The 15,562-nt window shown below is 43.1% G+C and overlaps 1 protein-coding gene across 4 annotated transcripts in view; it reads right to left on the bottom strand.

Moving 5' to 3' along the window:
• mypn (myopalladin) overlaps positions 1-15,562 on the bottom strand; it is a 33,852-nt gene continuing 18,290 nt past the window's right edge. Inside the window, exons 12-23 of one of the 4 annotated variants that reach the window (XM_083775690.1) lie at positions 15,302-15,406; positions 12,508-13,842; positions 11,226-11,376; positions 10,236-10,313; positions 6,324-6,545; positions 5,945-6,094; positions 5,761-5,840; positions 4,946-5,075; positions 4,647-4,854; positions 3,940-4,105; positions 3,653-3,786; positions 1-2,688 (exon numbers count right to left, since the gene is read on the bottom strand). In XM_083775690.1, coding sequence (XP_083631816.1) covers positions 2,507-2,688; positions 3,653-3,786; positions 3,940-4,105; positions 4,647-4,854; positions 4,946-5,075; positions 5,761-5,840; positions 5,945-6,094; positions 6,324-6,545; positions 10,236-10,313; positions 11,226-11,376; positions 12,508-13,842; positions 15,302-15,406 — 2,941 coding nt within the window. In that variant the 3' untranslated portion in view covers positions 1-2,506. The remainder of the gene's footprint in view (positions 2,689-3,652; positions 3,787-3,939; positions 4,106-4,646; positions 4,855-4,945; positions 5,076-5,760; positions 5,841-5,944; positions 6,095-6,323; positions 6,546-10,235; positions 10,314-11,225; positions 11,377-12,507; positions 13,843-15,301; positions 15,407-15,562) is intronic. The other 3 variants (XM_083775691.1, XM_083775692.1, XM_083775693.1) reach the window with 3 other exon arrangements.

Raw genomic sequence — 15,562 nt, 5'->3', positions numbered from 1 at the left:
CCAAGTGCATTTTTTTTAATATTTCATACAAATAGAACAAAATTAAATAACCCTCACAGGCTCACATCGGCTGCACTTGCACAATAAGAACAACTTTTCTTAAGGCTTATGGCAAAGTTTCGGTCAATAGACCTTCAGGCATCCTGTGATACTTCATACACAAAATGAAGTATCGCTACATCTCAGAGGCAACTATTACAATGTTTTAACAGCTTTAGTTACTATATAGTAACTTCAAAAGTATTTCCACCACTGAAACTCACGTTAAAGTGAGTTAACATCAGTGATCAAATCTGAGAAATATCAGGTGATGTCTAGTCACCATGCAGATAATTATATCTACTTGATAAAGCCAGAACACCGATTTTTAAATGGGACACTGCCTTTGGGGTACTCAGTCAATCAGTTAAGGGTGGGGAGGCTAAGGGCTGATTCATACTCCTATTTTACCGCAGAATCTTTCAGTATGAATCGCGCTTATAAGGCGCGATTCATACTCCTATTTTAGAACCGAATAAAAGTCGGTTCGGCTCTGTAGAGCCTACAATGTGACGTCATTTGAGGTTCGGGGGGAGGGTACCGTCCTAAAGTCGGCTCTTCGGTGCTACTGAAAATTTCTGACGAGCCGAAATCATTTCGGCACTACAGCGGTAAAATAGGAGTATGAATCGGCCCTTGACAGAAATACAAAACAATATTGTCAGTATCAGGAAGAATGTTTTGTGAATTCAACATTATGGTAGAGAATAAAGTTTTAGAAACACTGAGCTAGATAATTACAATACCGGTACTTTGAGTTTGAATAAATATAACTTTATTCTGAGAAAACAACCTACTATTTTACATTGTGCAATTTTACATTAATTCAATATGTGCTTCAAAACATTTATTTTTCTTAATATTGTTTTTTTATACCGACTTGGATGTTTCATAAATGTGTTTCAATCAAAGTTATGTCTTAACATCCAATATTTCACTCAACGCCGGTGTCCCTAAATCAATTAAGCCTGCTTTGACATTGAAACTCATAGTATTAGCCTAAAAGTGGCTAAAGACTCTACTGCCTTAAAAGTATGGCCAATGCAGCTCGTTGTGTTATTCTGCTTATCGAATTAAGCCCAATGCATACTTCATCGTAAGACAGTGTCATTCATCGAAAACATCCGACTTCAAGCGACATTCGCCGAGTCACACCGCCGTACCACAGAGTATAAATTAAGCATTAGCACTTAGCAGGACAAAGACCTCACTTTATATTGGCATAAACATGACGTTTTGTGTTTGAACTGCAGTGAATTCACTGTGCTACTCTTGAGTCTTAACAGAGTTCAATTGTGTGGCAATGAGCTAAAATGAGTAGTTACGCAAGAAGAGACATAAAGTACAGTATATCATCTTTAAAAGTGACTTCGTTATACTGCATTGCGTCTCCTTCAGCCAAAACATGGTGCAAAAGTGTGATCCATTTACATGTTCGATTTCTCACTAAATAAATGTAAAACCGCATTCCTTGGAACAAATTAAAGAACCGGCTCTAAATGGCACAATAAAACATCGATCAGTATACTCTAATAATGTCTTTACTTATATTAATCTTTTCATCATACTTAATTAATAATAAACAATAATAATTTATAAATTCCTTAAACAATAATTTATGAATCCTTTCATATAAACTTTCAAACACACCGGCATTGGTATAATATACTGTAACATGTTTTTCAAAAATATATACGGTACAAGTACCGTATCAAGAGTACAACTACAGTTTAAGAGCAGATGTACAGTAGAATATAACATAAAATGAAATATTTTGTCAAACATTCAACAACAACCTAAACAAAGAAACAAAGTATAGAAAAAAAAACGGTATGAATAATTCAACTCCACCAGTGGCTTGTGAACTAAGACTTTGCAAACCTGTCTGTCTTTTTGCTATTATTATTTTTGTATGTGAATAACACTCTTCAAATGACAAATAAATAGGAATGGTGACTAACCTACCATCAGTTCCGATAGCTTTGCCATCTAGCAGGTGAGACAATAACTTCTTCTGTTACTATGTTTTGAGTGCATCCCTTACTTTAAATGCATCACTCATATCACACAATACGCTGGAGGCAATTGACCATATTCACAAATTGCATTGAGTTGCTGTGTCATACTTGGGGGGTGGAGGGGTGTAAAGTGAGAGTGAAAGGTGGCCGTGGATATGGTCAATAATCCTGAAAGCTCTTAATTGTCTTATCCACAGTCGCCACCTCAAATCAAAAAGGTAAATTTATCACAAAATGTAGAACGCAGTACATCAAGAGTTTCATTCTTTCCACCATTTGAAAAGAGACTTTAACTGTGGTTTACTCTAATTAAATGGATTCTGCCAAAAAATGTGGAGGAGTGCTTTTGGAATAAAGAAACCCTTGACATTACATTCTCAGGAGACCTCAGAGGATTCTGCCGTGCATGGCGAATATTCACAGTGTTGCAGCCTCCAAGGCGGTCGGTCTCACAGCTCCTCGCTCTCCAGCGTAACCTCAGGAGGAGAGCTGGAGAACAGGATGGGGCTGTTCTCAGACGTGGGGAAAGCTGACCTGATGTCCAGCCCCTGGCCTGTCAGAGCCGCGTAGCGGCTGCCCGCGCGATGAGGAGCCTTCTTCATTGGCATGTGGACGCTCTGATGCCACTGAGCTGCGGGTCCACACAGACAAGAAGACTTTTACTAAGCAGATTGATGATCACCACTTGCCTACATGATTATTTGACATAATATTTGAGATAGATTCTAAGTCAATTACATAGTAATACGTACACAGCAAATTCCTGGGTATTTTTCAGCCTATGGATTTGTGTCTACTATCACCTCTCAATTTGGTCCAACCCAACTCCCTTGGGAAACTTTGTGACACCTGCTGAAAGTTGGGATACCATTAACAACCTATAAGGCAACATTTTGAAAATGTCATTATGCTTTAAGTAGCATGTGATGTGTCAAACTAGGGGGTTTTCATGATTCTGAATTCATTGCAAGCATTAGTTTTGCACAAAAAACACTTATTCGACAAAAAATGGCCATAGCCGTCATCACAAAATGTGATGAGGCCAACACATTGGCACAGTGGCTATGGCCGACTTTAGCCCAAGGAGTGTTTTTTGTGCAAAACTAATGCTTGCAATGGACTTAGAATCATGAAACCCCCCCTAGTTTGACATGTCACATGCTACTTAAAGCATAATGACATTTTGAAAATGTTGCCATATATACAGTAGGTTGTTAATGGTACCCCAACTTTCAGCAGCTGTCACAAAGTTTCACAAGGGAGTTGGCTTGGAACAAATTGATAGGTGATAGTAGACACACATTTCGCTAACTTTCCCTAACTAAATGTTGGTACCAGTTTTATTGTACACGTGCATGTGACAGTAAACATCTTGTACTGTGAACATTTAACTCTGAGTTACAGTACCTGTAAGGGTCACTGAGAGTTAAATTAAACCTCAGTATTTCACTTAGTAGTAATGATCAAACTGTTGGATATTGCCTATGATATTTCCTATGGTCCATATGAATTGATTAACACTGAGGTTTCTACTGTGTAAGTAGATGGTGTGATGGCAACTGTGGCTGCCGAGAGATTTATTCTTTACACATTACCATATATGTCTAGTCTGCACGTGCAAGATACAATTCCAGCCTCATTTTTAGCTGACACTGTGAACCAGCCAGCATCCTCTTTCCTGGTTGGCTGGATAACGATACACACATATCCAGTAGGATCCTGGTGCATGCTGAAATAAATACACATTCACAGACGCCTCAGATACTTATAGGGTTAGGGTAGAAGTCATGCTAACATGACTTGCAAGCTCTGAGTACTTATACAATGTGTATTGCGTGCAAATTCAGACAAAAGTCCCCGATGTTGAACTCTGGTCTCTAACCTGATTCTGTCCGTGGCTTTAGGAATGGTGTCATTGTCCTTCTTCCAGAAGATAATGGGAGGGGGCATGCCTACCACCCGACACTCCAGCCTGACAGGGCTGCCCTCTGGGATGCCTGTGTTCTGAAGCTTCTCCACAAACAGAGGAGCCTGCTTCATTTCTCTCTCTGAAGTGGACACAACTCAAAAGATTACTCTATTTTGCACAGCACAGAGTACTATAATGTTATTCTGGCTAATTATTTATTACTAAAATCTGTTTGATGTGGTAGTATTACACTGATATGTATATACACCTCTCTTGGCCGTTTCAGGACTTCCCTGTATTCACATCTCCTAACAACCTGTTCATGCTGCTAATACTGCTTTGCACACATGTTTACTACTAACTTTGACACAGATTATAGTACTGTTTTCTCCATTATTTCCATAATTATGTAAATGAGTCGGGGTCAGGGGTGGGGTGGGAGAAGGGGAGCAAGCTAACTGTACCTGTATGTGTATGTCCTGTGTATTTGTACTGTATGTTATGTTGCACCTACTGTATGTGTCTTTAGTACTGTGTACTTGCACTGCTGTAATGTTGTAGTTGTATGTATAGGACCCCCTCTAAAACGAGATGCTGCATCTCAAGGGGCCATCCTCTCAATACAATTCTGACAAATTCTACTACCATATATACACAGTACAGTATGATGAAGTCCTTACCTACGACTTTGAGTTCTAGACAGAAGGAGCTCTGTCCTGCTTTATTACTTGCAATGCAGGTATAGGTGCCGGCATCATTCTGTGTGGCAGGGTCAATGACCAGCGAATGGATGCCATTCTCCCGCACCATCATCCTGTGAATAAGATCTGGATAGATTGGCCTCCCGTTGACCAACCACATCAGCTCAGGGTTAGGAAGACCATTCACCTGCGGAAACACAACGGCAGGAATAAACGGCACTTCCACTAAGACAATGCCGCCAGAACATTCCGTGGGTCTCATGTCACCTGCCACCTACCTTGCAGTCTAGTCTACAGAGTCTTCCTTCGTGAACAACCATGTCACCTGGAGCCTGGAGGAAGTGAGGTCGAAAGAACCGCTCCTGCGTTTGCTCTCCCTCCTCGACTTCCTGTATACGGGCTCGCACCCTGTAATCAAGGTATATAAAAAAAGAAGGTAAAGACACCAACGTCAGTTTCGCTACCACACAATTCCAGACGGCAGGTTCGTCGCACCATGGGAGCCCAACTACACCCAGAATTTCAGTGGAATGCATTGGAGTCAATGAGAGCCCGGTGACCAGCTCATGAGCAAACACCATTTTTGAATGACATATAGACAGTAACTGTCCACTGTTTCCTATCTGGCAGCCAAATCTTGCGATACCACCAGAAACAATACCTGCCGCTGTTTAGATCCTCAAATAAGATTATGTACCGGTACTCTGTGCACATCGAAAAGAAAGTCTGTGATATGTCTTCTTTTATATTATATTCCTGAACCGATTATATGACGAAGGTCGCAATTGTTTAGAAATAATGTTTGTTCTACATAGATTTAATGTCTTGTTGAGATATTGAAATTGTTGTTATTGTTGATGTTGTTGTGAATGCATGCATGGGACCCGGATGGAAACAAGACCGCAAGATCTTTCTTCGATGATGTTCCATGGCCAAATGTGCGTTACTGTACCATGTACTGTTTTGCATCTTATTGTCTAATAAAATTATCAATCAAAATCAATAAAGGCCCAAAATAATTATCCTGCATGCGCAATTGTGCATCCATGCTGCAGGATGTTTGGTCCATACTGTACCTCGGCAGATCACTCACCTCTGAGAGTTAATAGGCGTCATTCGGTTTCTTGGGGGACCCGTTTGGATGATCAAATGTCCAGAGCAGCTGATACGTCCCTGGTATAGGAAATCAAACAGCTGATCAGATTTGGCCGTTGAGCAAAAAAAGAAGAAGAGGGAAGCTGGGAAGCACACAGGAAGTGGAGTGTGAGGTTTTTTACTTGGGGATTAGCTGCCATGACGGTGTAGTTTCCGTCATCGTCATTGTTGGTGGTTTCTATGTGCAAGGCACACGTCCCGTCCCTGTCTCTGATCTTCTTGTAATGCTCGTTCCTCCTCAAGATTTGCTTACCATCTTTGAACCAGTACACCTAAAGAGAAAAACGCCCGTTAACGATGAAGGCCAACCCTTTATTTTATTTTAGCCACTTGATGCAAAGCGGCGACACTTTGAAGGAGATTGATCAAGACATGACGATTGCAACAGAAACTACTTTACCAAAGGGGGGAAAAAGCTGAAAACTAAATATTTGGATTAGTGATGTGTTACATTGAATTATTAAATCATTTATATCTAGAATATGTCGACCTCGTCCTCACCTTTGGTATAGGGATGCCCACTACTTTACAGGAGAACGTGACAGGCACGCCTTCCATTGCTCTGAAGTTCTTCAGCTTCTTGTCAAAGATGGGTGCGATGCACTTCCCCGTAGGGACCTCCGCATGCTGCACCTCGTCGTCAGACTCCTCCACTGGCATGCGCTCCAAGCGGTACTCTATCTCACTCATTAGCCTCTGCTCAAAGTTGGACACTCTGTACTCCTAGAACAAGAAAGAGCACTATATAAATGTGCTGAATCACGTCACATTACCAGAGGACCAATCTCTTTGCATTTTAGAGTCGCTCGTCTAAAGTCCTGACGTATGGATACCGTCATGAGGTGCAAAACACTATCTCTGTGTGCCTAACACACCCGAAACAGGCACTTGGAGGTGGGCATTTACCATTTCACGACATTATTTTAATCTTAAAGGACGACTTCAGCCATTTTCAACCTATCTTCATATAATTGGTAATCCATTTATTTCTTACTCTGTCTGTCTCAGAGGAGGGCTGCGGAAAGTTCTGAAACCCGCTTACCAGTGACATCATCGTTGGGGATTCCAAGATAATAGAAACTGCAGGCATTCCTGGAAAGTTGGCATGCTATAATGGAAGCCATTGTTCTTGCGTTAATTTAAAAAAAAAACGTTTATTTGCTTAGACACATATGATGAAAATTCTCCATTCATTGTCAATGGGTTTGTGTAAGACGGAAATCTACACTAATACCGGTAATAAAAAAATAAAGAAAAGATAAAGAAAAAACACCTGCTGAACGATGTTGTCACTGGTAGGCAGGTTTCTGAACTGTCCACATCCCTCTTCTGAAACAGATCGAGTAGACAAAAATGTTGTCATTTTACCGTATCATGAGCATCAGTGAGGACCAAATATATGAAGATCGTTGGAAATGTCTGAAGTAGTCCTTTAATCTTTTTTCTCCCAATTTTGGTGTTATGCCAATTCTCCCCCATGTGTATAGACCCTGTCACTGCTAAGCCCGACCGTTTGGCCCAATTCTCCCCCATGTGTATAGACCCTGTCACTGCTAAGCCCGACCGTTTGGCCCAATTCTCCCCCATGTGTATAGACCCTGTTACTGCTAAGCCCGACCGTTTGGCCCAATTCTCCCCCATGTGTATAGACCCTGTCACTGCTAAGCCCGACCGTTTGGCCCAATTCTCCCCCATGTGTATAGACCCTGTCACTGCTAAGCCCGACCGTTTGGCCCAATTCTCCCCCATGTGTATAGACCCTGTCACTGCTAAGCCCGACCGTTTGGCCCAATTCTCCCCCATGTGTATAGACCCTGTCACTGCTAAGCCCGACCGTTTGGCCCAATTCTCCCCCATGTGTATAGACCCTGTCACTGCTAAGCCCGACCGTTTGGCCCAATTCTCCCCCATGTGTATAGACCCTGTCACTGCTAAGCCTGACCGTTTGGCCCAATTCTCCCCCATGTGTATAGACCCTGTCACTGCTAAGCCCCACCGTTTGGCCCAATTCTCCCCCATGTGTATAGACCCTGTCACTGCTAAGCCCCACCGTTTGGCCCAATTCTCCCCCATGTGTATAGACCCTGTCACTGCTAAGCCCGACCGTTTGGCCCAATTCTCCCCCATGTGTATAGACCCTGTCACTGCTAAGCCCGACCGTTTGGCCCAATTCTCCCCCATGTGTATAGACCCTGTCACTGCTAAGCCCGACCGTTTGGCCCAATTCTCCCCCATGTGTATAGACCCTGTCACTGCTAAGCCCCACCGTTTGGCCTCAGAAGGGTGTCGACAATCAAGTGTCATCTGACTGGGAAGGCATAAACCGTGAAGCATGCTGAGGAATCAGTGGTGGAAAAAGTACTCCATCTTTTTACTTAAGTAAAAGTATCAAAACGGCAATATGGAAATACTCTGTTACAAGTAAAAGTACAAAATTCAAAATGTACTTGAGTAAGTACTAAAGTATTGGCATCAAAATGTACTTAAAGTACCAAAAGTAAAAGTACTCATTGTGCAGAATGTCCTATTTAAAGTTTTCAAATGTATTAAAATAATCTTTAGAGAATAGCCGATCTACAAGCTCCACAATGCGTCGTGGGTAACAAGTAACTAAAGTTTTAAAATAATTGCAGTGAAGTAAAAGTGCAATATTGTTAGTGTAGTGGAGTAGAAGTAAAAGTACAGATTTTTTTTTTTAAATACTCCAGTAAAGTAAAAGTACCTCAAAATGGTACTTAAGTACAGTACTTGAGTAAATGTACTCAGTTCCACCACTGTGAGGAATATGCTATCCCACCCAGAACCTTGGCCAACCTGTAGGAAGTTGTTTGTGCAGAGACAGATATCCCCCCCCCCCTCCCAACTGGCTTCCCACCAACGGACATTAAGATACAGATATTGTGGCTTTAAACCACTTGATAACATAAATAATGCGAAGTGATTAGAGTCATTCGTCAAGCAAAATGCAAATTGTCAAGCAAAAAACGTTCATGTAACAAAAATATAAATGAGTCCTCCTTGGTATTTGAAAATGCAGCTGGAGTGTAAAACAGAGAACAGAGATGCAGTGTAAAAGCCTGCATTTAATGCTCTTGTGTTATATTACAACATGTGATTAGTAAAGACATTTCAATCTTATCTTCTCTGAGTCTCTCTATTAATGCATGTAATCTCTCAGTGCCTGCACGTGTTTGTTGCGTGTCTCTTGTCTCCATCGACTTGACTTCAAACATGGTGTTTGTATCGCAGAGACAGAGGCCCCGAGGGGTGACTGAGGAGTCAGTCAGATCAGCGGTTCTCTAAATCCTTAAAACCCCATATATGGAGTTCCCAGATGTCATCAACATGAGTGTTTGGAAAAAGTACTCAAATGTTTTACTTAAGTAAAAGTATCAATACTTCAATATAAGAGTACTTGCGTTACAAGTAAAAGTCTGGAATTCAAACTCTACTTGAGTAAAAGTACAAAAGTATTGGCATCAAAATGTACTTAAAGTACCAAAAGTAGAAAGTAGGCTACTCATTAAGCAGAAATGTTCCCATTTCAAGTTTTCAAATGTATAAAACTTTTGAAAATAGCCGATCTACAAGCTCACAATGCGAAAGTACTGAATATCAGCGAGGCAAATATGCTTGGACATTGTAAAGGTTTGATGAGCTCAGATTGATCAGGAATGGCCATAAAATGATGACCTATTGTTCTGGTATGTTATAAAGTCCTACTATTTGTCACATACACCAGCGGTCCTTGAGGCAGTTCCAGGGGGTCCCCAGCTAAATGATCAAGTTTGTAGTCCATGAGCCAGACCTCCAAAATTGGAACGTTAATCATGAATTGAGTGGCAAAACCATACCTAAATTAAATTGTTTATAGGTTCAATCCGTGCTGCGCCCAGGAATCATTTGTAGTTGATCTAACCCCCCAATCCAACCCTTGATGCCGAGTGCCAATTAAGCAGGGAGGCATTGGGGCCTGTTATTAGAATCTTTGGTATGACCCGGCCAGGGATCGAACCCCGACCTCCCAGTTTCAGGGCGGACACTCCTAACCACAAGGCCACTGAGCTGGTTGTTATATTGGTTTGCTGAGAGTATACAGGGCTAATAAAGGCTGCAAGCGTCAATGGGGAATTCTTCAATGTTCATTGAACGATGCATTGGCTGAAACTCTATGGTAAATACATGTCTTGTATTAGCAACATCATAAGATATAACCATCACTGGACCAACTTTAACTAGGTTTATGTTTTAGGGGAATTATTCATGCATAACAAAAAGATTAGGTACCGTACAAACATTATAATATAATGTATTAAATATCCTTTGAAATGACTATATATGAGTAACTTAATCAGGAACCAATACAGCCTTAAACAATACAGTGCTTGGAATGGAGGAAGGTCCTTGTTGTACCTCTTCATAGTTAAAGACAGTAGCAGGACAGTTTGGTCCAAGGGGGGTGCTCCCCGTTTTGCCCTCATAATTCAGCTTCTATGAGAGGATAGGGATGGATGAGGATCACACACACACACACACACACACACACACACACACACACACACACACACACACACACACACACACGCACACGCACACGCACGCACGCACGCGCAGAGATGAATAGACGAGTACACACTGCACAGGCAGGCTCATTCAGTACCATGGATCATGTGTGATCCATATGGATGTTATTGAACAGACACACATGAAGACAAATGAATATGATAAATGAATGATTGGGAATGGAACGATGATGGGAGCACTGGACCCTCAGTGTCCATCTGACCACATTCTACTTTACCCCATGTAGTGTCATACAGGGGTCACCATCACCAACATGTCCGTACACAGACAATGGCAAAGACTTGGTCTTGTCTGTGGCAATGCTTAGATTTTCTGTTTTACACACCATTATAATAATGTTCTTATTTTGATCATAAGCTTACTGAATGTCAATCTCTAGGTTTTCTTCAGAATATGTATGGCAATTATTTATTATGACACTATAGCACATTAGGGGTCCACTAGTAGTGGTTTTCAAATGTTTTATTTGCAAAGACCCCCCTTAACTCTGAGAGTGTTCAAATGAACACTCTCAGAGTTACAGACCATTGTGGTCATTCAGGGCTATCTATTCATGGGTTTCTGGTAATATTTTTGTCCACTCATTTTACTATGTCTGTGGCAAAAATGTAATGTTGACAAAAATGTCCACCACAAGCAAACATAGCGATGATGACCCCAGGTGTCATAGCACCACCACAAATACATGACTAGGAAGGCAAGACCAATCATTTGGTAATACTCCAAAACAAACACAGGAGCTCATTTAGTCACATATTCACACAGTTGGAACCACTCAGTGACACTTGCAGCATTGGAGACTATAATGTGGTACTGTACCTGTTGATGTTGTTGTCCAAAGCGCAGGGAATCGTCCCTAAAGCGAAGCTTTTTCTCGATGTCCTGGAGGAGCTGCTCTTTACTGTCACGGATGTCTTCGTCGGACAACAAGCGCGTTCTGGGTGTCTTCTTCAGTATGCCTTGAGGTGGCCTGAACACAACACGGCAATAAAACAAAAATCAGACCTGTCTGAAGTGAGTGGTGCAACAGCGCCCCCTGTTGGTACCCTAAACATGGGGACACAGGGACGGACAAAGCTGGGCATTGGGGTGGCTGCACCCTATGGTTGCACCACTCAAAAACCTTGTAATGGAATGTCCTGCATTTCTCATACCTGACGTGCAGTGTTGATTTTGGCATCAAATTTAGATTTTAGTTTTAGTCATAGTTTTTTGAATAAAACTTAATTTTGTTTTAGTCACCTGGAATGTTTTAGCGTTAGTCTAGTTTTAGTTGAATAAATATCATAGGATTATATACGACCACATCTACAGGTGATTTAGTCGACTAAAATGCATTTTGGCGGGCCTTGATGCCGTCGCAATGACTTTACACTGAAAATAGCATCTACTTGTAGATTGTAGATCTTCAGCATGTAGATTTTCAGCACGCAACAAAGTGTAAAATCACTTGTCTTTTACTTAAACTGGATGTCTTGTCCAGTAGTCCCTCCCTAAGTCTAGTTCAAATTCGTTGACGAAATTGTCAATATACGGTATTTATTTTTACTCAATTTTTATCCCACGATTTTGCAATTGCAACCCATTTTTTCACCCAGTGTCAATTATCGGGGCACTACACTTCCTCTGCCAACCTGGGGGGGCAGCGGACTGACCTCATGCTTCCTTCTATGCATGAAGAGTTTCCCCGGTCAGACATAGTGTGTGGAAGGAACACGTTATTCCGACCAGTTCCTTCCCCTCCATCAGGCGCCCCAGCTGGCCAGGGGGAGGTAGTTTAATAGAGACCAGGATTACTGCATGTTTTTTGTGAGGGTACCTACCCTAGGGGACACGGGGAGAACATGCAAACTCCACACAGAAAGGCCCTATCGCCAACCCCGCCTTGGGTATAGGCACTGATGACGTGGAGGAACACGCCCCCAGCGGGAATCGAACCCAGGACCCACTAGTTGTGAGTTTTAGTCTTAGTTTTAGTCATCATAGCTTGGTTTTCATTTAGTTTCCATTTAGTTTTCGTCAGTGAAAAACAAAATTTTTTGTCATAGCATTAGTCGACGAAATTAACACTGGCACACTGGTAATCCAGGAAGTGGCTTACGCTGATGGAGCGCGCTTGGGCAGGCCCATGGAGTTGGTGGCCTGCGCCGTGTGGAGCGATGGCAGCACCGAGCTGAGGAACGCCACAGGGTTCTGTATGGGGCTGGGCGTGGAGCTGCTGGACGTGGGAGAGGAGGAGGCCCGGGGCGGCGACTGGGCACCGTACCTGAACACCGAGTTCAGGTACGGAGCCGACATCAGGGTGGGGGACGACACGAGGGACGACGAAGGACTTGTGGGAGAACCCAGCACCCGCGTGGGGAAGAACCTGGGCGTCGGGCTGAACGGGGGGATGGTGGGGGAGCTGGCCGCAGAGGAGCTGAGCTCCGCAGCCAGCTCGTGGAGCAAGGGAACCGGCGACTCCGTCGGTGACGGACTCCGGACGGGCGAGAGCGGCGTCGTCGTCTGCGCCGCGATGAACTCCTTGGGCCGGGCGTAGCTGAAGCTCTGGGAGGCGGGGGCCAGGTTCATCAAGGAGGCGTGGGTGCTCCTCAGCAGCGGAGTTGGGGAGGTGATCTGCGGCGATGAGGAGGAGACGAAGCTGGTGCTGCTGAAGGAGTCTGATGAGGTGTGGACCGCACCGACCTGAGGCGTAAAAGGAGAGCTGAAAAGAGGCGAGGCCACAGTTCTGGAAAGGGATGAAGGGGTCAGATTGAAGTGGGACGCGTGGATGGTGTTCATCTGGGTTACGGGAAGTGCTGTGCTGAACAACGAACTAGAGGCTGCTGCGTTCAGCTGAGGGACACGTGGAGGAGGAGGCGACATCAGTGGGGCCGTCTTCAGCTGCGGAGAAGATGGAAGCGTGCTCGCGGGGGCCAGGCGCGTCATGTTTAACAGAGGTGAAAACGTGGTGTTTAGTAGGGGCGGCAGTGGAGTGGAGACCAGTGAGGATGTGACAGTGGGTGGTGTGGACATGGACGGGGGCGATATGGGCTCAGGCATGGGTGCAAAGATGGGTGGTGCAGGAGTGGCCATGGGTGCAGGTACGGATGCAACTATGGGTGCAGGTATGGGTGCAGCTACGGATGCAACTGTGGGTGTAACTATGGGTGCCGGTATGGGCACAGGCGCAGGTGTAGCCAGCGGAGGCGCAGCAGTGTGGAGGGCCTGTTGAGGAGTCACGGTGGTATGGTGGGGCAGGCCAGGCTGTGGATGTGGTTCATGGTGCATTCGGGGTGACCAACATACGCCGTCGGAAGGACTCGGGGGGGTCTGTGGTTGGATCTGGGCATGATGAGGTGGAATCTGGACCTGGGTTTGGGCTGCGGCGGGTTCGGTATCCTGCTGCTGCTCCAAAAGAACCTGGTTGTGCAGGATCCGGAGCTGGGCCGGGTCCCTGGCAAAATTTAGATGCAAGGGATAAGAGAAAAGGAAAGTCAAAATATATTAATCTATGTCACCTTTATAGCTTTTAACCACTTTAACCGTTAAACTTTAGCTGTTTTAACATAGCAGATCTATAAGCTTGTAGCGTGGCACTCTCGCTATTTTTGAAAGGTCGTGAAAATGTGACTATATAGTCTTTCACAGCTAATGTTTTTAACTCACATCTTTGCTTGGGGGGGTCCCTGAAACAACATATTTTCAGATGAGTCGCCAATTTCATATCATTGTGGGGGTCCTTGACATGAAATGGTTTGTGAACCACTGACATAGAAACATAGGTTTTTCTGAAAACTGTCAGGATTTAGAAGACATTTAGTATAATCTGGTCCCAGGTCAAAATGGGTTAAGAAAAGCAGAGGTGCTGTGAATGGGTGAGAGTATGAGCCTCTCAAGTCGAATGAAGAATTATCTTCCCTTTTATGGACTACCAACAAGTACTTCAAGCACCTTCCAAACACTACACTGTGCAAGGCATGGTAAACACACTTTCAGAACAGGCAAAACAGGAGCTTTGTCACTTGTTTCATGCACATTTAATCACAGTAAAGTATACATGAACTTTTAATATTATTTAAAAGTTTGTCTTCCCATGTATGATAAAATATCTATACAGTGCCACATAAAAACAACTCATCATTAAAGTTGCATTCACAATTTGACATTACAAACAATTCTAAACAAATGATTTATCAATGACAAATTTGTGGAATTTAACTTACAAATAGAAAATGCCATCCTTTGTTTTGGAGAGAGGAAAAGTCCACATGTTTTAGGTCCAAATGCAATTCAACAGTGAAATGCGACTGTGATTACATCTACTGTGTGGAGCCTTACAGAGGAGAGCCCTCCCACCTGTGCTGCTGTTTCTAAATATAGCACTCATAGTCAAACTCATATAATGTAACACTAATTACTATCTATACAACCCATATGTAATATATCATATTCTACACAATGTGTATATTGTATACAATGTTAGTTATTATAGCTTTTAACACTAGCATCAGGGCCGGTCCTGAGCAATCTGGCGCCCCAAGCAGGATTTTTTGCGGTGCTGGGGGGTCACTAGGGAGGCCCTCATGGGCATACATTGGGGAGGCACTGGGGAGTCACTGGGGGGTCACTGGGCAGACAGAGTTGGGACAGAGTAAAATAATAAATAATGCAATTTCATGAAGAAATCAACGAAAAATCAAAGAAATTCCATAAATTAGAAAACCAATGTTTAAATAGCCAAACTACAAACTATGAGCTTGTAGATCTGCTTTTTTCACTAGTTTGGGTCCCGGGGGAGACATACAATTTGTGTTTTGGGTCACGGGCTAAGAAGTTTGGGAACCACTGTTTTAGGCGGTCAACTCAACATACTGTCACATGAAGAGATCACAATTATTTGCTATTATACTTACAGTTTGGGTTTAGCCAGAACTGGTGGTGGTCCTTTATTGCCCTGAGCCATGTCATCAGACTGACTGGTGTCACTTTCTTCCTCCTCCTCCTCATCCTCTGGCAACCTGAAGTAGTGTTGTTTTTGGCAGAAAATTGTTGATTTAGTTTTTAGTCTTTTGAATCATTCTCATTTAGTTTTAGTCACACTTTAGTCACCTGGAATGTTTTAGTGTTAGTCTAGTTTTATTTTTGTTGACTAAATCTACAGTTGATTTAGTCTA

This window comes from Protomyctophum parallelum (assembly GCF_964188405.1).
Source record: "Protomyctophum parallelum genome assembly, chromosome: 10".
Taxonomy (NCBI): domain Eukaryota; kingdom Metazoa; phylum Chordata; class Actinopteri; order Myctophiformes; family Myctophidae; genus Protomyctophum; species Protomyctophum parallelum.
The sequence above is the reverse complement of the archived record's forward strand: the minus strand, read 5'-3'. Positions and strand labels throughout refer to the sequence as shown.